At 43.0% G+C, this 22,090-nt stretch overlaps 1 protein-coding gene across 1 annotated transcript in view; it reads left to right on the top strand.

The window, feature by feature from the left end:
* LOC126252503 (multidrug resistance protein homolog 49-like) overlaps positions 1 to 22,090 on the top strand; it is a 182,406-nt gene that overhangs the window by 102,048 nt on the left and 58,268 nt on the right. The window contains exons 8-9 of the mRNA XM_049953398.1: positions 6,450 to 6,554; positions 12,304 to 12,465. Coding sequence (XP_049809355.1) covers positions 6,450 to 6,554; positions 12,304 to 12,465 — 267 coding nt within the window. The remainder of the gene's footprint in view (positions 1 to 6,449; positions 6,555 to 12,303; positions 12,466 to 22,090) is intronic.

Below are 22,090 nucleotides of genomic sequence, written 5' to 3'. Positions count from 1 at the left end.
CAAATTATTATTTCCTGTAGAAAAAAATATTTATATGCACAGAATGTTAGAGAATAATGTATTTAACACATATCAGGTGAATTTTTGTTTTTGAAAAAAATTATTTTTTAAAAATAGTTCTGTGACTCTGAGGTCACAGTGGGCAGTTACATTGTTTGTGTATAAAGCAGCCATATTGTAACACTCAAGTCACACTGGTCAAGAAAGAAATAACGATCCTAATGCGAAATATAACGATAAAATTTGACGTGACTTCAGAGTCACGGTGGGCAGTAGAGGGTTAAAACCCGAAGAGCGAATCTCGTCCGAGGAACGGCCGGTGTTAGGCCTACTAAATTGAGTTAATAACAGATATTTTTACTTACAAAGTACTCCTTATTGCCTATGACTTATCTACTACAGTGGATTAAAACTGAGGAATTATGAAGACAGTGTCATTCTGTGATGCTCGTGATTTGCTCGAATAAGCTTACAGGCAACGTCTAATGTTTTAGGGTAAATCCGGTATAGACGGCCATACAGGAGAGATGGCCAGTGCCTGTAGATTTTCCATGATCCGCTGTACAGCAGTGCCGATCAATTGGTAATTATTTAGTAACGTGAGTGAACTTTGCTGTTACGGATAACTCTTTATTTTAACTAAAAGTAAATAATTTCCATGAATTTAGTTTTCGGTTTACCATGAAATTATGTAGTATATCGTAAGCTTCCGATTTAAACATAACTTAGGCTGTGAGTAGCGACGGAAACTTTTATATTAGAGTTGTTTAGGTGTAACTGCATACCTTTACGCTGGTTTCCGTCCACCATGCTTGATGATGCGTTATGGCCGTTCGTCCCGGATGATTGTGGAAGATAGCCATCTACATCTACATCTACATGGGTATTCTACAAGTCACATTTAAGTGCCTGGCAGAGGCTTCATCGAACCACCTTCACAATTCTCTTTTATTCCAGTCTCGTAAAGCGCGCGGAAAGAATGAACACCTATATCTTTCCGTACGAACTCTGATTTCCCTTATTTTATCGTGGTGATCGTTGCTCCCTATGTAGGTCGGTGTCAACAAAATATTTTCGCATTCGGAGGAGAAAGTTGGCGATTGGAATTTCGTGAGTAGGTTCCGTCGCAACGAAAAACGCCTTTCTTTTAATGATGTCCACTCCAAATCCTGTATCATTTCTGTGACACTCTCTCCCATATTTCGCAATAATACAAAACATGCTGCCTTTCTTTGAACTTTTTCGATGTACTCCGTCAGTCCTATGTGGTAAGGATCCCACACCGCGCAGCAGTATTCTAAAAGAGGACGGACAAGCGTAGTGTTGGCAGTCTCCTTAGTAGGTCTGTTACATTTTCTTAGTGGCCTGCCAAAAAAACCATCATCTGGATAGATTACCATCCCATAAACATGTCATATATTGAATTTTAATGGCATCGTTACTTTTTGTTATAGATGCCAAATAAATACATTCAAAAGGCCGGCTCTTCTAGCGGCTCATGGCAAGAAGAAACTCTTAAAAATTCGATTAGTACAGAAAACGACGACTGTTATTTTGAGAGAAATTCTTCCAAGGACTTTAATATTTCTAGGAAAACTCTCGAGAGAAAATTAAAGATAGACTGTGATTCCCGAATTCCAATAGACACTAGTTCTCGTTTTGGTTCAGCTAATGAATTACGACTTGTCCACGACATAAAAAAAATGAAGGTTCATGGTTTTCCCTTAACGAGTGACTTTGTACGTAGTATAGCTTATGATTTTGCAGATTGGCCTAAAACATAAATTTTATAATGAAGAAGGAAAAAAATGTGACCGCAAATCCTCTGAAAGAAGAGCAACGTCACGTCGACCAGGACGTTCTACAAGACCAGACGATAGACATACCTGGTCTGTGATTTCAAATGAAACGAACTAAATCACCCTCACAAAAATTCTGAACAATATTTCACCGTTGCCAGTTAGATCCAAACCTCAAACACACGCAGGCCTATAACAATTAAAGCTACAAACATGACTTGAAAAGAAAATGTTAAAAATTTAAACTGAAACTTAATTCAAAAGGAAACACGTCTAGGCCTATAGAAAGAAAACTAGTGAAAAAGCCTTGGATCAGGAAAGGTACTTGAGACAGTTCAGACTCGTCAGATGACGTTCACTACAAGGAAGAGTCAAGTGACGAACTTCTTGAAAAAGACGACGAGTGTGCAGGATGTGGTGTACACTACTCAAAAACAGATAAAACCTGTGACTGGATTCAGCGTGTCAGGTGTAAGCGATGGTTACATGAGTCCTGCACGTCACATGTTGATGTGTGCCATCGATGTGATATTGCAATTTTTAAAAGAATAAACCTAAGCGTATAAAGTAAACATTCCTTTTCATAAATTAGGCTTAGTTCTAGATTCAGCTAACTGCATAATTGAGACAATTTTTCATAACTTTCCATATAACACTAGTATGTTCCTACGAGATAACAGAAATGTTAAAAAATGCAAGAATTCTAAAGTGCTTTTTGCACGAGAGGTTCAGTTTAAGTTACAATGTACCTACAATTAATATCTTTATAAAATATTTTTTACATGAGGAGATTCAATAAAACGTTTTCAAAGTGTTAAAAGTTTTTTATAATTTTCTCTCTAATTTTAAAGTGTTTTGTCCGATGGCTGTCTATCCCTTGCATGTTCGGTCATCTAACCCTGATACTCAGGTAATATGGCCAAGTGTTACATACTTTTTAAGAATTTTTAGCTAGTATGAAATTTGGTATATCTCTGTAAAAGAAGTAGACTTTTGGTTTTTATGAACTGAAAAAGCGCAAGTTATGGAAAGTTTCTGGTTGTTCTTGTGTATTAGATTACGAAACTAGCTTTTGAAAAAATCGTAAATCCGGATTTACCCTAGATATTCAGTTCTTGCTGCTCCTCTTGCACGGTTTCTAGATCGTTTGCAAGTTCCATTGAGGCTCGTCTTCCTATCCTTGGGCGTCTTGATGCCATCTCACTTGCGTGGTTGTGGTGCCTGGTATCTTCTTCTCGCTGTCTTGTTGCCAAAAACAATTCCAATTCACGTTGCGACATATTTTCAGATTATCTGTTTAAGCTTCATATGAGCCACTTTCTTTAAATGTATTATAAACCCTACTGTTTCTCAATAATTCTCCCCTTTCTCTCTCCATCTGTGACAATTTAAAGTAAATTACACAATTATACTCGATGACAACTTGCTCAGGAGTCAATGTCAGCCCACAAACGTACAAACGTCACTATCCCTTTTAAGTACCTTCTTCAGGTGATGGGACATCGATCAAATTCAGTTATAAAGTAAACCAAACCTACGGACTGGTATATGTCGCCTGTCAACAACCTTTCCTCAACGTTATTTCATACACTCAGGTTCCCAATAGTGCTGCTTTATAAGATCCATAGCCACTCTATTGATAAATTATTCATTATTTCCAACTTGCTGACTGCATAATCTCCTGCAGTGGTTTTACTTCCTCTCTCCCTTTTTCTTAGAAAATACACCTTTCCTCTGTAGGGAATGACATAATCCATTGACCAGATCACAAGAATAATGAAAAGACCATCCATTTGAGTTGTTCGGTATGCTCTACCTAATGTGCTCGAGACTTGTATGTGCCCTTCGTATTAGCAGGGCCAATATTGTTGCCCTCAGTGTATGAGCCAATTTGCTTGATTCATATCCCATGATGCCTGGTAAGGTGTATTCATAGTATATTCTTATTAACTGATTTGCAGAGGTACTCTAAATTTATTTTGTGCTACATTGATAATCTTTTGACCGCTGTACTACGGGGTAGTATTGCATAGGCTAGAGAGCTTTGCTTTTCATCAAGAACTATCCTTAGACACTTACTGGTAACTGCTCTACGTATTGGTTTTTACTGTTGGATTTCTTGTAAGATGTAAGTTTCCTTTTAACAATAAATGAACTGTAATCCTTACACATTCCCGGTGATTATTTGTCATCTCAATGAGAATGGGTGTTCTGCCTTTGGTCCCTGTCTTCTCAATGTGATATAGAGAAAGGGAGACGCAGACCACCGGCGGAACACTCGATGTCAACGAGATGATAATAAAACCAACTATATTTTTATAGCTACTTCTAGTGCATTTAGCTAACACCAATCCTATAAAACTTGCATTACATTTGTTCCTCCTGCTTCAATTTGTGCCCTACTGTCTCACACATATTTAATTGGATGTGGTAAGCATATGATACAAAGCCGCTGACTTATGCTGTGGCGGGCGCTTTCTTCAGTAAGAGTTGCATACCGAAGTGCATACCGATTTCTGCAGTAATCCTTCAGGCTCCTGAACATGTCTGTAAGACATTACAATTCACGCAACCACGAGAACAAGGCCGTCGAATGGCTGCGATGTCGACAATGGTCCTCACAGCATACGCTTTATTTGATTCCTGAATGAGGCTAATTGCCTGCTTAATTACGTCATTTACTGATTGTCTGCATGAAGCAATAGAAAGTCGGAAAAGTAGTAATGTATGCCTCTGTTCTACCACTGGAACTGACATACATTCCATACGTTTCTGCGTATCTCTACAAGTTTTCTACATTTCGCAACCCTCCAGTGATTGAAGAAACTTTCTCACGGACATAATGAGAAACGCGTTTTACGAAAATCTCCCAAAACGTTCTAGTACCAAGTTGTACAACAGACAGACAGACAGACAGACACACACACACACACACACACACACACACACACATTACAAATGCAAGGCCACGTATATAGTTTCATCATAATTTATATTCTTCCGTAATGTCCCCCTTACCATTTGTCCCCACAGCCGAGGCACTCGGGATCAGCGGCGCCAACTGAAGCAGTTTTACGAAATTTCAGTGTCTCACAAAAAAAAAAAGCCACAGAACGCCGACAGTCAATTTGTGTGAATAAGCTGAAACCTTTTTGGCACCTACTCGAGGCATACACTGATGACGCAAAACATTTTGACCTCCTACCTAAAAGCATGTTGGTCCACTTCTGGAACGCAATTCAGCAGTGATTCTGCGTGCCATGGATTCGACAAGTACTTGACAGGTTTCCAGATGTTTCTGTCACCAGACGCCTCCACGTGCGTTACAAACTTCCTGTAATTTATGATTGGCTGGTTTTTAGGTTCGGAGCTGGCGCCCAGTAGCGTCCCAGTTGGGTTTCATTGGATTCAGATAAGCCGAATCTGATGGCCAATACATCAACGTGAGTTCACTATCATGCTCTTCAAACCATTGCAGCACGATCCTGGCCTTATGACAAGGACAGTTAGCCTGCTGGAAGATACCATCGCTGTTAGGGAAGACATCAAGCATAAAGGGTTACAGGTGGTCCCTAATAATGTTCACGTGGTCCACAGCTGTCATGGTGCCTACGATTACTACCGCACGTCCCATGGAAGCCCAGGTGTATGCCTCCTATAGCATAATACTGCTCCCACCGGCCTGCGTCCATGGCGGTCTGTATGTTTCGAGCAGCCGTTCGTCTGTATGACAGCGTATCAGGACACGACCATCGACTGGTTTAACAATAAACGGGATTCATCCGACTGGACGACACGATTCCATTGATCCGCGGTCCAGCCCACTGTAAACGTAATCGACCATGTTGTTGGATCAACATGGGAACACGTAGGGGTCCTCTGCTACAGGAAACCATGTTGAACACTGTGTGCCGAACGGCGTGCTCCAGAACGCTTGTGCCTGAGCCAGCACTGTACTCTCGCCAGATCTGCCAAAGACCCCCACCTATCCTGCTTTATAGAGCGGGCATACCTCCAAGCCCTAGGTATTGTAATGAGATACGGGCGTCCAACTTCTTGTCGCCCACTCGTGGTTTCAACATTCTTCAACCACTTTCCAAAGATGCTCACGACATCAGCACGCGAACACCCGACCAGCTTCGCCGTTTTCTGACGCTCGCTCCCAGTCACTGGGCCATACCAATCTGGTTTTCAAAGTCGCCTAAATCGGCGGATTTCCGGAATTGCGCCACTTATCGTCCCTAGCATAATTCCCCATTAGTCTCTGCTCCGCTCACATACTTCTCTTACCGCGTCACGTGCCCTCAGCGCCACAAGGCACCATACAACCTCGCAGTGGGCAGTGGTCCTAATGTTCTGGCTCATCAGTGTAATGTAGGGGAAGGTGGCAGCCTGATACCCACAATTGTCCATATTAGCGCACCTTTAAGAAATTCTGGCACACACAGAAAACCTGAGCGAAATGCCAATGCACCACTGGAAATGGCTTGACATATTACGGAGTAGTAAGCTACTATGTCTATGTTGCACCAAAGATTGTTTTAGCATTGCTGTTACGACGTCAAAGAGCACTCTAGTATACACATAATTAACGTGATTTGCCTCAATAATGGAGTCACACACTCATTTTGCTTTCTTGTTGCTTTTCAGCTAATATCAGTTAATCCAGTGGGAGATATCTATAAGAGACTGGACTTCTATACCAAGATATTCCTCATAGCTGGCTGTTTGTCTGGGACATCACTAATTGTACAGGTATGCCAATAATTCTAGGATTAACGTAAAAGAGAAGTTAGTTACATAATACGAAGAAGTAGCAAGCAAAGGCATGATTTCACGGCATCGAAATGCAGGTACAGTGTGCACTATAGCATGCTTCGTCCTGTGAAGTAGACTGAGTTAGTAATGCACTTAGCCTCTCCTTATTGATGGTGCCCATACACATGCTAATGGAACTCCAGTTAAACAAATTTACATTTGCATTGCGTATCACCCATCTGACAGAAGGGCTGGAGTCCTGCAACACCTATCTGCCTGCCGGTTTCAAAAGAACGAGCACCCGTGCACTCTCCCCAGAACACAATTAAGAAACGGAAAAATACTTGCTTTCGTTAGGGAAAGGTTCTGACCGATGGACCAACCAGTACGAACTTATTTTTAGACCGGAAGTCATTTATTTTGAAGCGCAGTGACTTTTTTAAACAACACGAAGAACATAATATTTCCCCAAATACAATTGGGCCTAGCACCAAAGCAGAGAGAACCAAACCTTAGTCCTACCACTGGGGTTTAGAAGTTATTTCGCGACTCGATAAATTTCACCAAATGTTTAATTATTGTAGAACAAAATATTATTCATCGCGACCCAGAGACCGACAGCAATTTTCATTACTGTCAGGAAAACGTAATCACGAGGCGCTAGCGCGTCGTAAGCTTAGGTGAGACGTGAAGCAAATTGTGCACTGGCGTCGCCTTCTCTAACACGGAGGGATGGCGTTACAGCTACTGCTGGCACGATTCCCCAACGCTGAAGCTGCTCTCGGCATGATACAGCATGCTGGAGCACAGAAGAGTCTTGTAGCTTCTCTGTAGGTCTTACAGGTCTTATAGAGAGTAGCTCCGCAATATCTCCCTCAGCTACGTCGTTGTTTTTATCGAGCACTCACACAGGCTTCCAAGGAGTGCCCAATCAGAATGCCTCTCTCCCTGAAAGCCAGAAGGCGACCCTACTTGTAGCCTTGGTTCAAGGAGGAGTAACCACTATTTTGACTAGATAGTTTTGTATAGGGACAGTTGGATGCTTTGGAAGAAACTGAGAGACAGTATGGGATGAAATTTAATGTAAACAAATGTGAGATCCTCTTCACAACTATAAAGAAAGATAGACCAACTAGCGGAATAAGGATTGGAGGTGAACAACTGAAAAAGGTGGAAAGTGTCAAATACTTTGGTAGTGTCATAGAGGAAATGGAAGAGATGAGAAAAAGATTAATGAACTTGGGAGACAAGCAGAAGCATTTCTCCTAAGTGTTAGTAGCCTGGTTTGGAACAAAGATGTCCCACAAAAAGGTAAAGAAATAATATATAGACATTAATATACCCAAAACTAACCTATGCATCTGAAACACGAGTAATGAAGAAAAGAGATGTAAGCAGATTACAGGCGTGTGAATTGAAGTTCCTGAGAAGTAGGATAGGAGTAACAAGGAGAGATAGCATGAGGCATGAAAGGGTAAAGGTAATAGTGAAAGAGCAACCCTTGCAGAGCAGGATAGGAACATCAAGGCTAAGACGGTATGGGCACTTAAAGAGAATAGGAAACTAGAGCATTCCCAGGAAGATACATGAAATGGAGACGCTAAGGAAACGACCAAGAGGAAAACCAATGGACAGATGGCTGAAAGATGTGGAGGAGTGTGTTAAAAAAGAAAAGAGGCGTGGACTGGATCAGAGTGAACACATCAAGATGGTGGGAAAACAGGAGTAGATGGCGAGCCTTATGTTGCAAACAGACCCTGTCGTGGGCCGGAAACTGTTCAAGATGATAATGATGATGATGACTACGAGTTTTCTGTAAGACCTAGAGAGCTTAATAAAGTTAATTAGTTCACCTTGCCTCAAGACCTTCTCTCCAGCCTTTAGAAGAGTGTCCATAAGATTTAAAAACGCTTCACACTACTTCGCGTCTTTCCCCCTTTCGGGTAAGCCGAATTCTAGCACAGAAGGGATGTCCTCACAGGAAATTTGCATCTTAACTTGAGGAACGAGAGGCTTTATTACTCCGCAAACGGGTCTGGAAGCTTCCCGATGGCCAATGCTCCTTTTCGGAGAGAATACACCATAAAGCAAGCCAAGTTGACTCAGTGCTTTCGCGCATACTCCCTTCATCGATACATGATTCGTGCCGCACTGCAACCGTTACACTGCTCAAAACATTAGGAGACAATATGTAATGTCATACGCTATGCAGATGAACTTTTTGTTTGCTTTTAGTAATATTAGCCTTTAATTCTAGAGCATTTGTTTCAGACGTTTTATAATACCCACGCATTTAGTGTAGCTCTTTTTTTCTGTGCTGTTCAAGATATTAGATGACAGGTTTTCGACAAGTGGATTAGCATAGAAGTAGCCATATTACAATGCCCTAGCACACCTTGTCGAAATTTTGAACAGTCAGTTCCAGTCAAACTTCATGACAATGACTCAGTGAGATAACCCACGTGTTCCCGAGGGACGCCACGGTAAGGGAAGACAGGACAGCCAGGTTAAAATGTGCAGTTGTCAAACCGCTTCTTAAGAAAGATAACAGGACAGACTTAAAACAATTATCGTCCAGTTTCCTTACTGACATCTTTTTCCAAAATATTCGAATAAGTAAAGTACTGAAGAGTAATCTCACACTTCATTGGAAACAACTTAGTTAGCATATCACAGTTTGGATACAAGAAGGGTTACTCGATTGAAAATACTATTTATAGATTTATTCAACAAATAGCACAAGCCTCAGAAAATAATATATCGCCAACGGGCATTTATTGTGATCTTTCCGAAGTGTTGATTGTGTAGATCATGTTACTCTCTTAGAAAAACTAAACTTTTTTGGGACTGATGGCTTTATGCGCAGGAGGTTTGAATGATACATAACAAACATAATGCAACAAAGCTGTGCTCAATAATTCAAACAATGTCGAAAAAGTAGAAAATTTTAGTGACTGAGGAACAATCAGAAAGGGAGTCCCACAGGGTTCAATTTTTGGTCCACTCCTATTCCTTATATCTGCAAGTGACCTACCACTCAACAACATTCATCAAGCCAAATTGGTACTTTCTGCAGACAGTACTACTGTTATACACTGAAGTGCCAGAGAAACTGGTATAGGCATGTGTATTCAAATGCAGAGATATCTTAACAGGCAGAATACAGCACAGCGGTTGGCAAAGCCTATATAAGACAACAAGTGTCTGGCACAATTGTTAGATCAGTTGCTGCTGCAACAGTGACAGGTTATCAATATTTAAGTGAGTTTGAACGTGGTGTTGTAGTGGGCTCACGAGCGACGGGATACAGCATCAAAAAATGGTTCAAATGGATCTAAGCACTATGGGACTTAACATATGACGTCATCAGGCCCCTAGACTTACAACTACTTAGACCTAACTAATCTAAGGACATCACACACAGCCATGCCCGAGGCAGGATTCGAAACTGTGACCGTAGCAGCAGCACTGTTCCGGACTGAAGTGACTAGAACCACTCGGCCACAGCGGCCAGCGGCACATCTCCGAGGTAGCAAAGAAGAGGGGATTTTCCCATACGACCATTTCACAAGTGTACCATGAATATCAGGAATCCGGTAAAATATCAAATCTCCGACATAGCTGTGGCAGGGAAAAGACCCTGCAAGAACAGGGACGACGGCTCAGGAGATTCTCTCTACATGACAGAAGTGGAACCCTTTCTCAAATTGCTGCAGATTACACTGCTGCGACATCAACGAGTGTCAGTGTGCAAACCATTGAGCAAAGCATTATCGATGTGGGCTTTCCGCGCCAAGGCCCACTCGTGTATCCTTAATGACTACACGACACAAAGCTTTGCACTTCACCTGGACCCGTCAACACCGAGATTGGATTGTTGATGACTGGAAACATGTTGCCTTGTCCCTTGTCAGATGAGTCTCGTTTCATATTGTATCCAGCGGATGGACATGTACGGGTATGGAGACAACATCGTGAGATCGTGAACCCTGCATGTCAGCAGGGGACTGTTCAAGCTGTTGGAGGCTCTGTAATGCTGTGGGGCGCGTACAGTTGGAGTGATATGGTACCCCTGATACGCACAGGTATGACTCTGACAAGTGACACGTACGTAAGCATCCTGTCTGATCACCTGCATCCATTCATGTCCATTGTGCAATCCGAGGGACTTGGGCAATTCCAGCAGGACAATGCGACACTTCACACGTTCAGAACTGCTACAGAGTGACTCCAGGAACACTCTTCTGAGTTTAAACACTTCCGCTGGTCATCCAAATTCCCAGACTTGATCGTTATTGAGCTTATCTGGGATGTCTTGCAACATGCTGTTCAGAAGAGATCTCCACCGCTTTGTACTCTTGAGGATTCATCGACAGCCCTGCAGGATTCATGGTGTCAGTTCCCTCTAGCACTACTTCAGACATTAGTCGAGTTCACGCCACGTCGTGCTGAGGCACATCTGCGTGCTCGTGCGGGCCCTACACGATATTACACATGTGTACCAGTTTCTTTGGCTCTTCAGTGTAATAAAAACCATTAAGAGAAAGCAACAGAAGAGTTGGTAAATAATACTTTCCAAAGAATTAGTAAGTAGTTCTCTGAAAATGGACTATGCCTAAATTTTGAAAAAAAAAAACACGCTATTTTTAGTTCTGTACAACAAATAGAGTCGTACCAACAACTGGTGTAGCACACGAGCAGAATTCAGTAAATAGGGTAGAATCCTCCAAATTTTTGGGTGTACACGTTGATGAAAACTTGAATTCGAAGAAGCATCCTACTGAGCTTCTCAAAAAATTAAGTTCAGGAACTTTTGCTCTTGATATAATTGCTAATTTTGGAAAGAAACGTATCAACCTCCTGACATATTTTGCATATGCCTGCCCGTTCCACCAACTTAAATCCCATTGAGCACGTTTGGGATACATTGGGGAGACGTCTTGCACCAACGACCTTTCAACAGTTGCCAATCGCGGTGGTGGAGAAATGGAACGCCCTACCACAAGAACTGCTTACAACCTTGTGGCCAGCCTGGGAGCACGTTGCAGTGCATGCACTGCCGTCCGTGGTGATCACGTATCATATTAATGTGCCGCTTTTTGTGAGTCACAACTCATGTTGACTCGATTGTAATTGTTGCCTTTGAATAGAAGTGTCATTTCTGTTTGTCTCGTTGCGCATTTCTTTCAGTTATCTTTTGTACTATACTATAGCAGTTTTTTTCTGTTTGGTGCAAGTTTCATTGAGCTATGTTACTTGGGAGTGACACATCACATGAAAGTTACTTACGTCCTTACGTTTTGCACGTCAGCGTAGCACGTCTGCACATAACTGCATTGCGTATAGTGAAATAGTATAAGGCATGAACACTTTTTTGATGAAACTACATTTACATTTAAAATTAAAAGAAATACTAACTTGACTTAAATAAGGCATATCCTACCTGCTAATTAATCTACATCAAGTCATTTAGCTTTATGAAGGGAGCAACAGAAGGATGACTTGGTGATAAAATTTCGATAACCACATTGTGATGTAAGTCATTTGATCCTAGCTAAATGTTTTACTGAGAATGTTGAGAAACAACGCACTATAATTTTTTTGTAATTTAGAAGTATGTTTCAGTTCGAACGTAACATTTTTTGATGTATAGCGAAAATGTCGAAACTCAAATAGATTTTTCAACTGCCGACGAAGAAGATAATACATAAGCTTCATTACAACACCGCCCTCTCTGCCCGTGCAGGGCTATACAATGGCGGCAGCTGGTTCACGGCTGACCAAGAGGTTGCGCCAGAGTCTGTTTGACGCGATGCTGCACCAGGAGCTGACGTGGTTCGAGAAAGAGGAGAACGACATCGAGAACCTGCTGCACCTGCTCAGGGTTGACGCTGCCAACGTCCAGAAGGTGAGCTCCTTTGTGTTACATGTAGGCTCCACTTGTGTTTGAGGGCCATTTACAGCCACTTCTAGCCAAGTATCAAAACGCATTATCACATTATCTTTCTTAAGATTCCCATCAAGGTAAACAATCATCATGTAACAGTGATTACAATGTCTGATGATGGATTTGTAACCGAATGAATCAAGAGTGATTTCCATGTGTATAATGAAATTAAGGAATACCAAGGAATTACACTACTGGCCATTAAAATTGCTACATCACGAAGATGAAGTGCTACAGACGCGAAATTTAACCGACAGGAAGAAGATGCTGTGATACGCAAATGATTAGCTTTTCAGAGCATTCACACAAGGTTGGCGCCGGTGGCGACACCTACAACGTGCTGACATGAGGAAACTTTCCAACCGATTTCTCATACACAAACACCAGTTGACCGGCGTTGCCTGGTGAAACGTTGTTGTGAGGCCACGTGTAAGGAGGAGAAATGCGTACCATCACGTTTCCGACTTTGATAAATGTCGGATTGTAGCCTATCGCGATTGCGGTTTATCGTATCGCGACATTGCTGCTCGCGTTGGTCGAGATCCAATGACTGTTAGCAGAATATGGAATTGGTGGGTTCAGGGGGGTAATACGGAACGCCGTGCTCGATTCCAACGGCCTCGTATCACTAGCAGTCGAGATGACAGGCATCTTATCCGCATGGCTGTAACGGATCGTGCAGCCACGTCTCGATCCCTGAGTCAACAGATAGGGACGTTTGCAAGACAACAACCATCTGCACGAACAGTTGGACGTCGTTGGCATCAGCATGGACTATCAGCTCGGAGACCATGGCTGCGGTTACCCTTGACGCTGCATCACAGACAGGAGCGCCTGCGATGGTGTAGTCAACGACGAACCTGGGTGCACATATGGCAAAACGTCATCTTTTCGGATGAATCCAGGTTCTGTTTACAGCATCATGATGATCGCATCCGTGTTTGTTGACATCGCGGTGAACGCACATTGGAAGCAGGTATTCGTCATCGCCATACTGGCGTATCACCCGGCGTGATGGTATGGGGTGCCATTGGTTACACGTCTCAGTCACCTCTTGTTCGCATTGACGGCACTTTGAACAGTGGACGTTACATTTCAGATGGGTGACGACCCTTGGCTCTACCCTTCATTCGATCCCTACCGAGCGAGGTTGCGCAGTGGTTAGCACACTGGACTCGCATTCGGGAGGACGACGGTTCAATCCCGCCTCCGGCCATCCTGATTTAGGTTTTCCGTGATTTCCCTAACTCGTTTCAGGCAAATGCCTGGATGGTTCCTTTGAAAGGGCACGACCGATTTCCTTCCCAATCCTTCCCTAACCCGAGCTTGCGCTCCGTCTCTAATGACCTCGTTGTCGACGGGACGTTAAACACTAACCACCACCACCACCATCATTCGATCCCTGCGGAACCCTACATTTCAGCAGGATAATGCACGTCCGCATGTTGCAGGTCCTGTCCGGGCCTTTCTGGATACAGAAAATGTTCGACTTTTGCCCTGGTCAGCACATTCTCCATATTTCTCACCAATTGAAAACGTCTGGTCAATGGTAGCCGAGCAACTGGCTCGTCACAATACGCTAGTCACTACTCTTGATGAACTGTGGTATCGTGTTGAAGCTGCATGGGCAGCTGTACCTACACACGCCATCCAAGCTCTGTTTGACTCAATGCCCAGGCGCATCAAGGCCGTCATTACAGCCAGAGTTGGTTGTTCTAGGTACAGATTTCTCAGGATCTATGCACACAAATTGCGTGAAAATGTAATCACATGTCAGTTCTAGTATAATATATTTGTCCAATGAATACCCGTTTATCATCTGCATTTCTTCTTGGTGTAGCAATTTTAATGGCCAGTAGTGTATTATTCAAATCATAATACTGTCTCGTGTTTTCCTAGCAGTGGTTGCAGAGTACCTGTTTTCATCGGTTTATCGTCGCATTCACTGACGTCTGTTCATATTATGAGACAGAAAACGCAGTACAGTGGAGAAGGTTACGATTCGATTGGCAAGAGCAGGCCAACTGAGATGCTGCAGAGAAATTCTAATTTTGTCCGTCGGTGCACAACCGTAAGCTTGAGTACAAATGACATTTGTATACACCACTGTCCCACACACAGAACACTTCGCCAAACAATTGGATTCCACGAAGTCTGTCCGCAACTCGTGGTCGTGCGGTAGCGTTCTCGCTTCCCACGCCCGGGCTCCCGGGTTCGATTCCCGGCGGGGTCGGGGGTTTTCTCTGCCTCGTGATGACTGGGTGTTGTGTGCTGTCTTTAGGTTAGTTAGGTTTAAGTAGTTCTAAGTCCTAGGGGACTGATGACCATAGATGTTAAATCCCATAGTGCTCAGAGCCAGTCCACGAAGTCTAGATGCTACTGGTTTATCTGTATACTCAACCTTTCCACTCCAACATGAGCTGGCCTTCAATACGTTCACTTCACAAAATATACAGCTTGTTATTGTTGTTGCTGCTGCTGTTGTTGTTGTCAGGAATCCGGAGACTAGTTTGATGCAGCTCTCCACTCTGCCCTATCTTGTTCAAGTCGTTTCGTCTCTGCATGACTACTGTTCCCCATACCTCTAATATGGTCTGGTTAACTATATAAATTTGAACATGCTTACCGCAGCCAAGATTTGGTGTCCTTCTTACAGTATCCATCTCCCACGCTTCCTCCCACTACCAAATCAACTGTGCCTTTATTCCTAAGAATGTATTCCAATAACCTCGTTTTTATTTTATAAAGGTTTTTCCTCCACATTTAAACGGGATTCGCATTCGGGAAGAGGACGGTTCAAATTCGCATCCGGTCACCCCGATTTAGGTTTTCTGCAATTTTCCTAAATCGCTTCAGGCAAAACCGGGAACGTTCCTTTGAAAGGGCATGGTTGAATCCTTCCCCATCCTTCACTAATCCAATTGGACCGATGACGTTGCTGTTTGGTTGCCTCCACCCACATTGTGTTTCTATCATTTGTAGTTTGGAAGTAATAAATGTCTGAAATCTGCTCCTCCTACTTGAACGACCCTGTATATTCTATTTACTACTTCCGTTATCAGTCATTTTGCTATCCAAATATTAAAATTCGACTATTTCTTTGATACTCTCGTTTCCTAATCTAATTCCATAACACTGTCTGACTTAATTTGAGAACCCCACCATTACCCTTGTTTTACTTTTATTTATGTTTACCATATAATCTTTTTACAAGACACTATCCAATCCGTTCAAATGTATTTCCAAGTCCTTTCCAGCATCTGACACAATTACATTGTCGTCAGAAATCCTTGACGGTTTTAATTCTTATCCCTGAACTTAAATTCCCTTCTCAAATTTCTAATTACGTTCCTTTATTGCTTCTTCATTGTACAGCTGAATAACATGGGGGTAGACTACAACCGTGTCTGATTCCATTCTCAACTATTGCCTCTATTTCATTACTTAAGAGTTCTAGAATTAAGTTCTGCTTCCTGGGCAAGTTGTAGATAAACTTTTGCAGCTCTAATAACTCCAGAATTTCAAATACTGAATTCCAGTCAACACTGTCAAGCGTTTTCTAAATCTACAAATGCTGCAAATGTTAGACAATAATAGCAACAAGTTTCTTAAGTATTGCGCCTCTGTGGCAAAAGGAGTTTATGAGCGCTCAACGCCGAGGTTATCAGCTTCGGGAAAAGTACCGTGTGAGTGGATGGACGTCGCCACTGTGAATAACTCTTGTGGAAATTTCTGGTTCCATGTGCAATAATTATCTGAAAATGACTTATGAAACTCACAGTTTTCACAACTGTTATTTACTGCAGTAAAATCAGTCTAATCACGCTTTTATTTCATTGAAGAGGCACACTAATATATCACAAACTTACGAGGGTGAGTCAAATGAAAACCTTAAATTTTTTTTAAATATTATTTATTGTGCAGAAGTGGTACAAAGCTGTATCACCTTTCAACCTAATCTCCCCCACGCTCAATGCAAGTCCTCCAGCTCTTACAAAGTGCATAAATTCCTTTAGGAAAAAAATCCTTTTGGTAGTCCGCACAACCACTCATGTACCGCGTGGCGTATCTCTTCATAAGAACGGAATGTCTTTCCTCCCATAGCGCCTTTGAGTGGTCCAAACATATGGAAATAACTTGGGGCAAGGTCTGGTGAGTACGATGGATGAGGAAGAGACTCAAAATGCAGGTTTGTTATTGTTGCAACTGTTGTACAGGCAGTGTGGGGCCTTGCATTGTCATGTTGCAAACAGCAATCCACGTCGCTTTGATTTGATTTCAGGCTGCAGATGATTTTTTAGGAGATCTGTCTATGATGCACTGGTGACAGTGGTCCCTCTAGGCATGTAATGCTCCAAAATGACGCCTTTTTCGTCCCAAAAAAGAGTCAGCATAACCTTCCCTGCTGATGGTTCTGTTCGAAACTTCTTTAGTTTTGGTGATGAGGAATGGCGCCATTCCTTGCTCCCTCTCTTCGTTTCCGGATGATGGAAGTGAACCCAGGTTTCGTCCCCAGTAACGATTCTTGGAAGGAAGCCATCACCTTCTCGATCAAAGAGCCAAAAAAGTTCTTCACAAGCATCAACACGTCGTTCTCTCATTTCAGGAGTCAGCTGCTGTGGCACCCATCTTGCGGACACTTTGTGAAACTGGAGCACATCATACACAATATGGTGTGCTGACTCATGACTAATCTGTAAACATGCTGCAATGTCATTCAGTGTCACTCGGCTGTTTTCATTCACTGTGGCTTCAACTGCTGCAATGTTCTGTGGAGTCACGACTCGTTGTGCCTGACCTGGACGAGGAGCATCTTCCACTGAAGTCACACCATTTGCGAAATTCCTACTCCATTCGTAGGCTTGCTGCTGTGACGAACATGCATCACCGTACTGAACCTTCATTCGTCGATGAATTTCAATAGCTTTCACACCTTCACTACGCAAAAACCGAATAACAAAACTCTGTTCTTCCCTGGTGCAAGTCGCAAGTGGGACGGCCATCTTTATACTGATACTGCGACGGTATGTGTGCATCTGCACTATGCTGCCACCTACAGGCCATTCTGCACGCTGTTTGTAGCAAGCTTACCAACTTCCAGGATAACTGCGCGAAATTTTGATCTGTTATTACAAATTTAAGGTTTTCATTTGACTCAGCCTCGTACACATACATAATGTTAGATGATCCTTTGATTGTCACCCATGGAGAATGAAATGAGATGTCAGGACGACAGTAGAACAATTAACTTCTTTTTCTAGTCCTCGGCCGTAGTACATACGGAACGGATTGGTGCAGTTGTCCAGTTGCCTCTCATGCAAAATAAAAGACGTCTGGCATTGCTGACAGCTCAGAGACGTCACTCGAATGCTGCTGCCAGCGACGACGTCTCTGGCTGCAACCATGTTGACAGTGTGGCAGCGCAGCTGGCGACACCGAGGAGGTGGCTGTAACCTCCCTCCAACGAGTGGGCATGTCTCTGTTCTGGCGGCGGCTGCTTCGATTACTCAGAGTAGGCTGTTGTGGTCGAACAGCAGACCCTGTACTGCGTTCCAAGATGTTGCTCCGTATGTCTCAGGCTCATGGTTAGGTTGTGATACTGAAACAAGAATATTTTAGTACACAAATGGCTGAGTACTTATACGCTCCAGACTATATTCATTTAGTGCTAACGCACGTACTCTAACCTCTTCCATGGTGGCAAGGGGGGAAAGACTTCGTCCTTCCACTAGCATACTGCAGCTCAAAAATGGTTCAAATGGCTCTGAGCACTATGGGACTTAACATCTGAGGTCATCACTCCACTAAAACTTAGAACTACTTAAACCTGACTAACCTAAGGACATCACAGACATCGACGCCCGAGGCAGGATTCGAACCTGCGACCGTAGCGGTCGCACGGATCCAGACTGAAGCGCCTAGAACTGCTCGGTCACATAGGCCGGCCGTACCTGCAGCGTCAGCTATTGCTGTACCACAAGCAGCTGGCTCTGTTGAGCAATGCCTGTCGTCCACGTTTCACTTCGCAACACGTAACACTCTTGCCTACCTGCATCTGGCTTTGTTGCCAGTCACTTCCAGTCTGGCGTACTTTTTGAGCGAATACGATCAGTACGCTACAAAAAGAACTTGACCATGGTCCAGCAAGAATTGGTCATACCCTTTCCCAATTCTGACAAATCGGTTCTGTTTCCATTGCAGTTGTTAGCCGAACCCGTGCAAACACCCTACATCTACATCTACATCTACATCAGCATCCATACTCCGCAAGCCACCTGACGGTGTGTGGCGGAGGGTACTTTGAGTACCTCTATCGGTTCTCCCTTCTATTCCAGTCTCGTATCGTTCGTGGAAAGAAAGATTGTCGGTATGCCTCTGTGTGGGCCCTAATCTCTCTGATTTTATCCTCATGGTCTCTTCGCGAGATATATGTAGGAGGGAGCAATATACTGCTTGACTCCTCGGTGAAGGTATGTTCTCGAAACTTCAACAAAACCCCTTACCGAGCTACTGAGCATCTCTCCTGCAGAGTCTTCCACTGGAGTTTATCTATCATCTCCGTAACGCTTTCGCGATTACTAAATGATCCTGTAATGAAGCGCGCTGCTCTCCGTTGGATCTTCTCTATCTCTTCTATCAACCCTATCTGGTACGGATCCCACACTGCTGAGCAGTATTCAAGCAGTGGGCGAACAAGTGTACTGTAACCTACTTCCTTTGTTTTCGGATTGCATTTCCTTAGGATTCTTCCAATGAATCTCAGTCCGGCATCTGCTTTACCGACGATCAACTTTAAATGATCATTCCATTTTAAATCACTCCTAATGCTTACTCCCATATAATTTATAGAATTAACTGCTTCCAGTTGCTGACCTGCTATATTGTAGTTAAATGATAAAGGATCTTTCTATGTATTCGCAGCACATTACACTTGTCTATATTGAGATTCAATTGCCATTCCCTGTACCATGCGTCAATTCGTTGCAGATCCTCCTGCATTTCAGTACAATTTTCCATTGTTACAACCTCTCGATATACTACAGCATCACCTGCAAAAAGCCCCAGTGAACTTCCGATGTTATCCACAAGGTCATTTATGTATATTGTGAATAGCAAATGTCCTACGAATCTCCCCTGCGGCACACCTGAAATCACTCTTACTTCGGAAGACTTCTCTCCATTGAGAATGACATGCTGCGTTCTGTTATCTAGGAACGCTTCAATCCAATCACACAATTGGTCTGATAGTCCATATGCTCTTACTTTGTTCATTAAACGACTGTGGGGAACTGCACCAGTCGTCTTAAACAGGTAGAAGCCGAATAGTACTGACAAAATGTTGGTGGTTTTTCAGGGACATTTTCTGAATATGAAGCAAAAAGGAAGATCAGGGTTTAATGTCCCATCGACAGCGAGGTCGTTAGAGATGGAGCACAAGTTTGGACTGTTTCAAGTATAGGAAAGGAAATCCAGCCAAAGGAGCTATTCCAGCATTTGCCTAGAGCGATTTAGAGTAATCACAGAAAACCAAAATCAGGATGGCCAGACATGGGTTAGAAACATTATCCTCCCCAATTCGAGTCCAGTGTCCTAAGCTCCGCGCCATCTCGTTCAGTTTTTTGCATTTATGGGGATATTTTCTAAAACTAACAGATTTGCTGACGTCTAGTCCAGTTCTTGCGTATCCAGACTAGCAGAAACAGTCCATACTGTCTTGTGGCTCCAGCAGTTTTGCCTTAGGTTGGGTTTTGAGTCTGCAAATAGATGGACAGGAGCACCCAATAGCATATGTATCCAGACAGCTTAGCGGGGCAGAAACTGAGATAAAAACGCTGATATTAATACTCAGAATAGCTTATTCCAGATATTATTTATACGGACGTCATATTAAAGTAATTATTAACCATACAGTACTCAAATGATTATTAGAACATGCAGATGCAACTAGTACGTTAAACGGAAAGGCGTTGTGTCTCATTTTGATTCGGAGTAATATAGTATTTTGGTGTGAGTGAGCAGTGGTCTCCGATGGCTTATTCCAGAGTAATTGCATTTCGTTTGACTTCTTATCTCCGTTTCTGTTAATTCCTGGATTGCACTGAAAATATCTGCACTACAGCGGAAATGTCGACGGTATGCGCGTGTGGCTTGGTTGGAAACAAACTTGTTCTTTTCAACGGTGCTTGCTGTTGACAACAGTAATGCACAATTTACTCTTCTACTTCAAGCTTGCATTCAGTACTGCTTGGCTCTGTCTCGGATGTGTTTCTCTGGTAGTGTTAGTGGTACATTGACAGTGAATCACAGTATCGTGGGTTGGATTACTGATGACGAGTTGGCTTATATGCACTTCATTTATGGTTTAGCCAAATGCAGTGGAAGTGCAATATGACGCCGTGCTGAACAGTTCATGCAGTGATTACACCCACATCACAGTATCTTCTCCTTTGTCTAAGGATTGGTGTGTCACACTGCGTTTTGTATTCAATGTTGTGAAGCAGTTTTCACAGAAAAAAAACCAGTTGGTATAACAAACGCAAAAAATCACAGCTGCATTATTACTCTATAATGACACAGTAGAAGCCACAAGTGCCTTCTACTGAAATACTCAGAAAATGTTCCTGAAAGCCTCCGAAATTTTGTTTGTACACTTCAAGTTAACCCTTTATACCTACATCAGTACACATCACATCATATGCATCACTGCAGATATCACATCTAAGATGGTCGTAATAATGTCACTTCATATGTAATGGGTAGAAACGTGGACATCCAGCTTTCACTAACACTTCGAGACGACACTAAAATTCCACACTTTCAAAGAGGGCACACTACTGTCACTGAAATGCAACTGGCAGCAATCAACACGAACTGTTGGTTACATCTAAGCTCTACATCTACATATACATTTATACTCCGCAAGCCACCCAACGGTGTGTGGCGGAGGGCACTTTACGTGTCACTGTCATTACGTCCCTTTCCTGTTCCAGTCGCGTATAGTTCGCGGGAAGAACGACTACCGGAAAGCCTCCGTGCGCGCTTGAATCTCTCTAATGTTATATTCGATACCTCATCCAGAAACGCACCCTCTCGAAACCTGGACAGCAAGCTACACCGCGATGCAGAGTGCCTTTCTTGCAGAGTCTGACACTTGAGTTTGCTAAACATCTCCGTAACGCTATCACGCTTACCAAATAACCCTGTGACGAAACGCGCCGCTCTTCTTTGGATTTTCTCTATCTCCTCCGTCAACCCGATCTGGTACGGATCCCACACTGGTGAGCAATACTCAAGTATAGGTCGAACGAGTGTTTTGTAAGCCACCTCCTTTGTTGATGGACTACATTTTCTGGGGACTCTCCCAATGAATCTCAACCTGCACTCGCCTTACCAACAATTAATTTTATATGATCGTTCCACTTCAAATCGTTCCGCACGCATACTCCCAGATATTTTACAGAAGTAACTGCTACCAGTGTTTGTTCCGCTGTCATATAATCACACAATAAAGGATCCTTCTTTCTATGTATTCGCAATACATTACATTCGTCTATGTTAAGGGTCAGTTGCCACTACCTGCACCAAG

The sequence above is a fragment of the Schistocerca nitens genome, chromosome 4 (genome assembly GCF_023898315.1).
Source record: "Schistocerca nitens isolate TAMUIC-IGC-003100 chromosome 4, iqSchNite1.1, whole genome shotgun sequence".
In the NCBI taxonomy this organism is placed as follows: domain Eukaryota; kingdom Metazoa; phylum Arthropoda; class Insecta; order Orthoptera; family Acrididae; genus Schistocerca; species Schistocerca nitens.
Note: the sequence above shows the minus strand (reverse complement) of the source record. Positions and strands in the feature narration are given on the sequence as shown.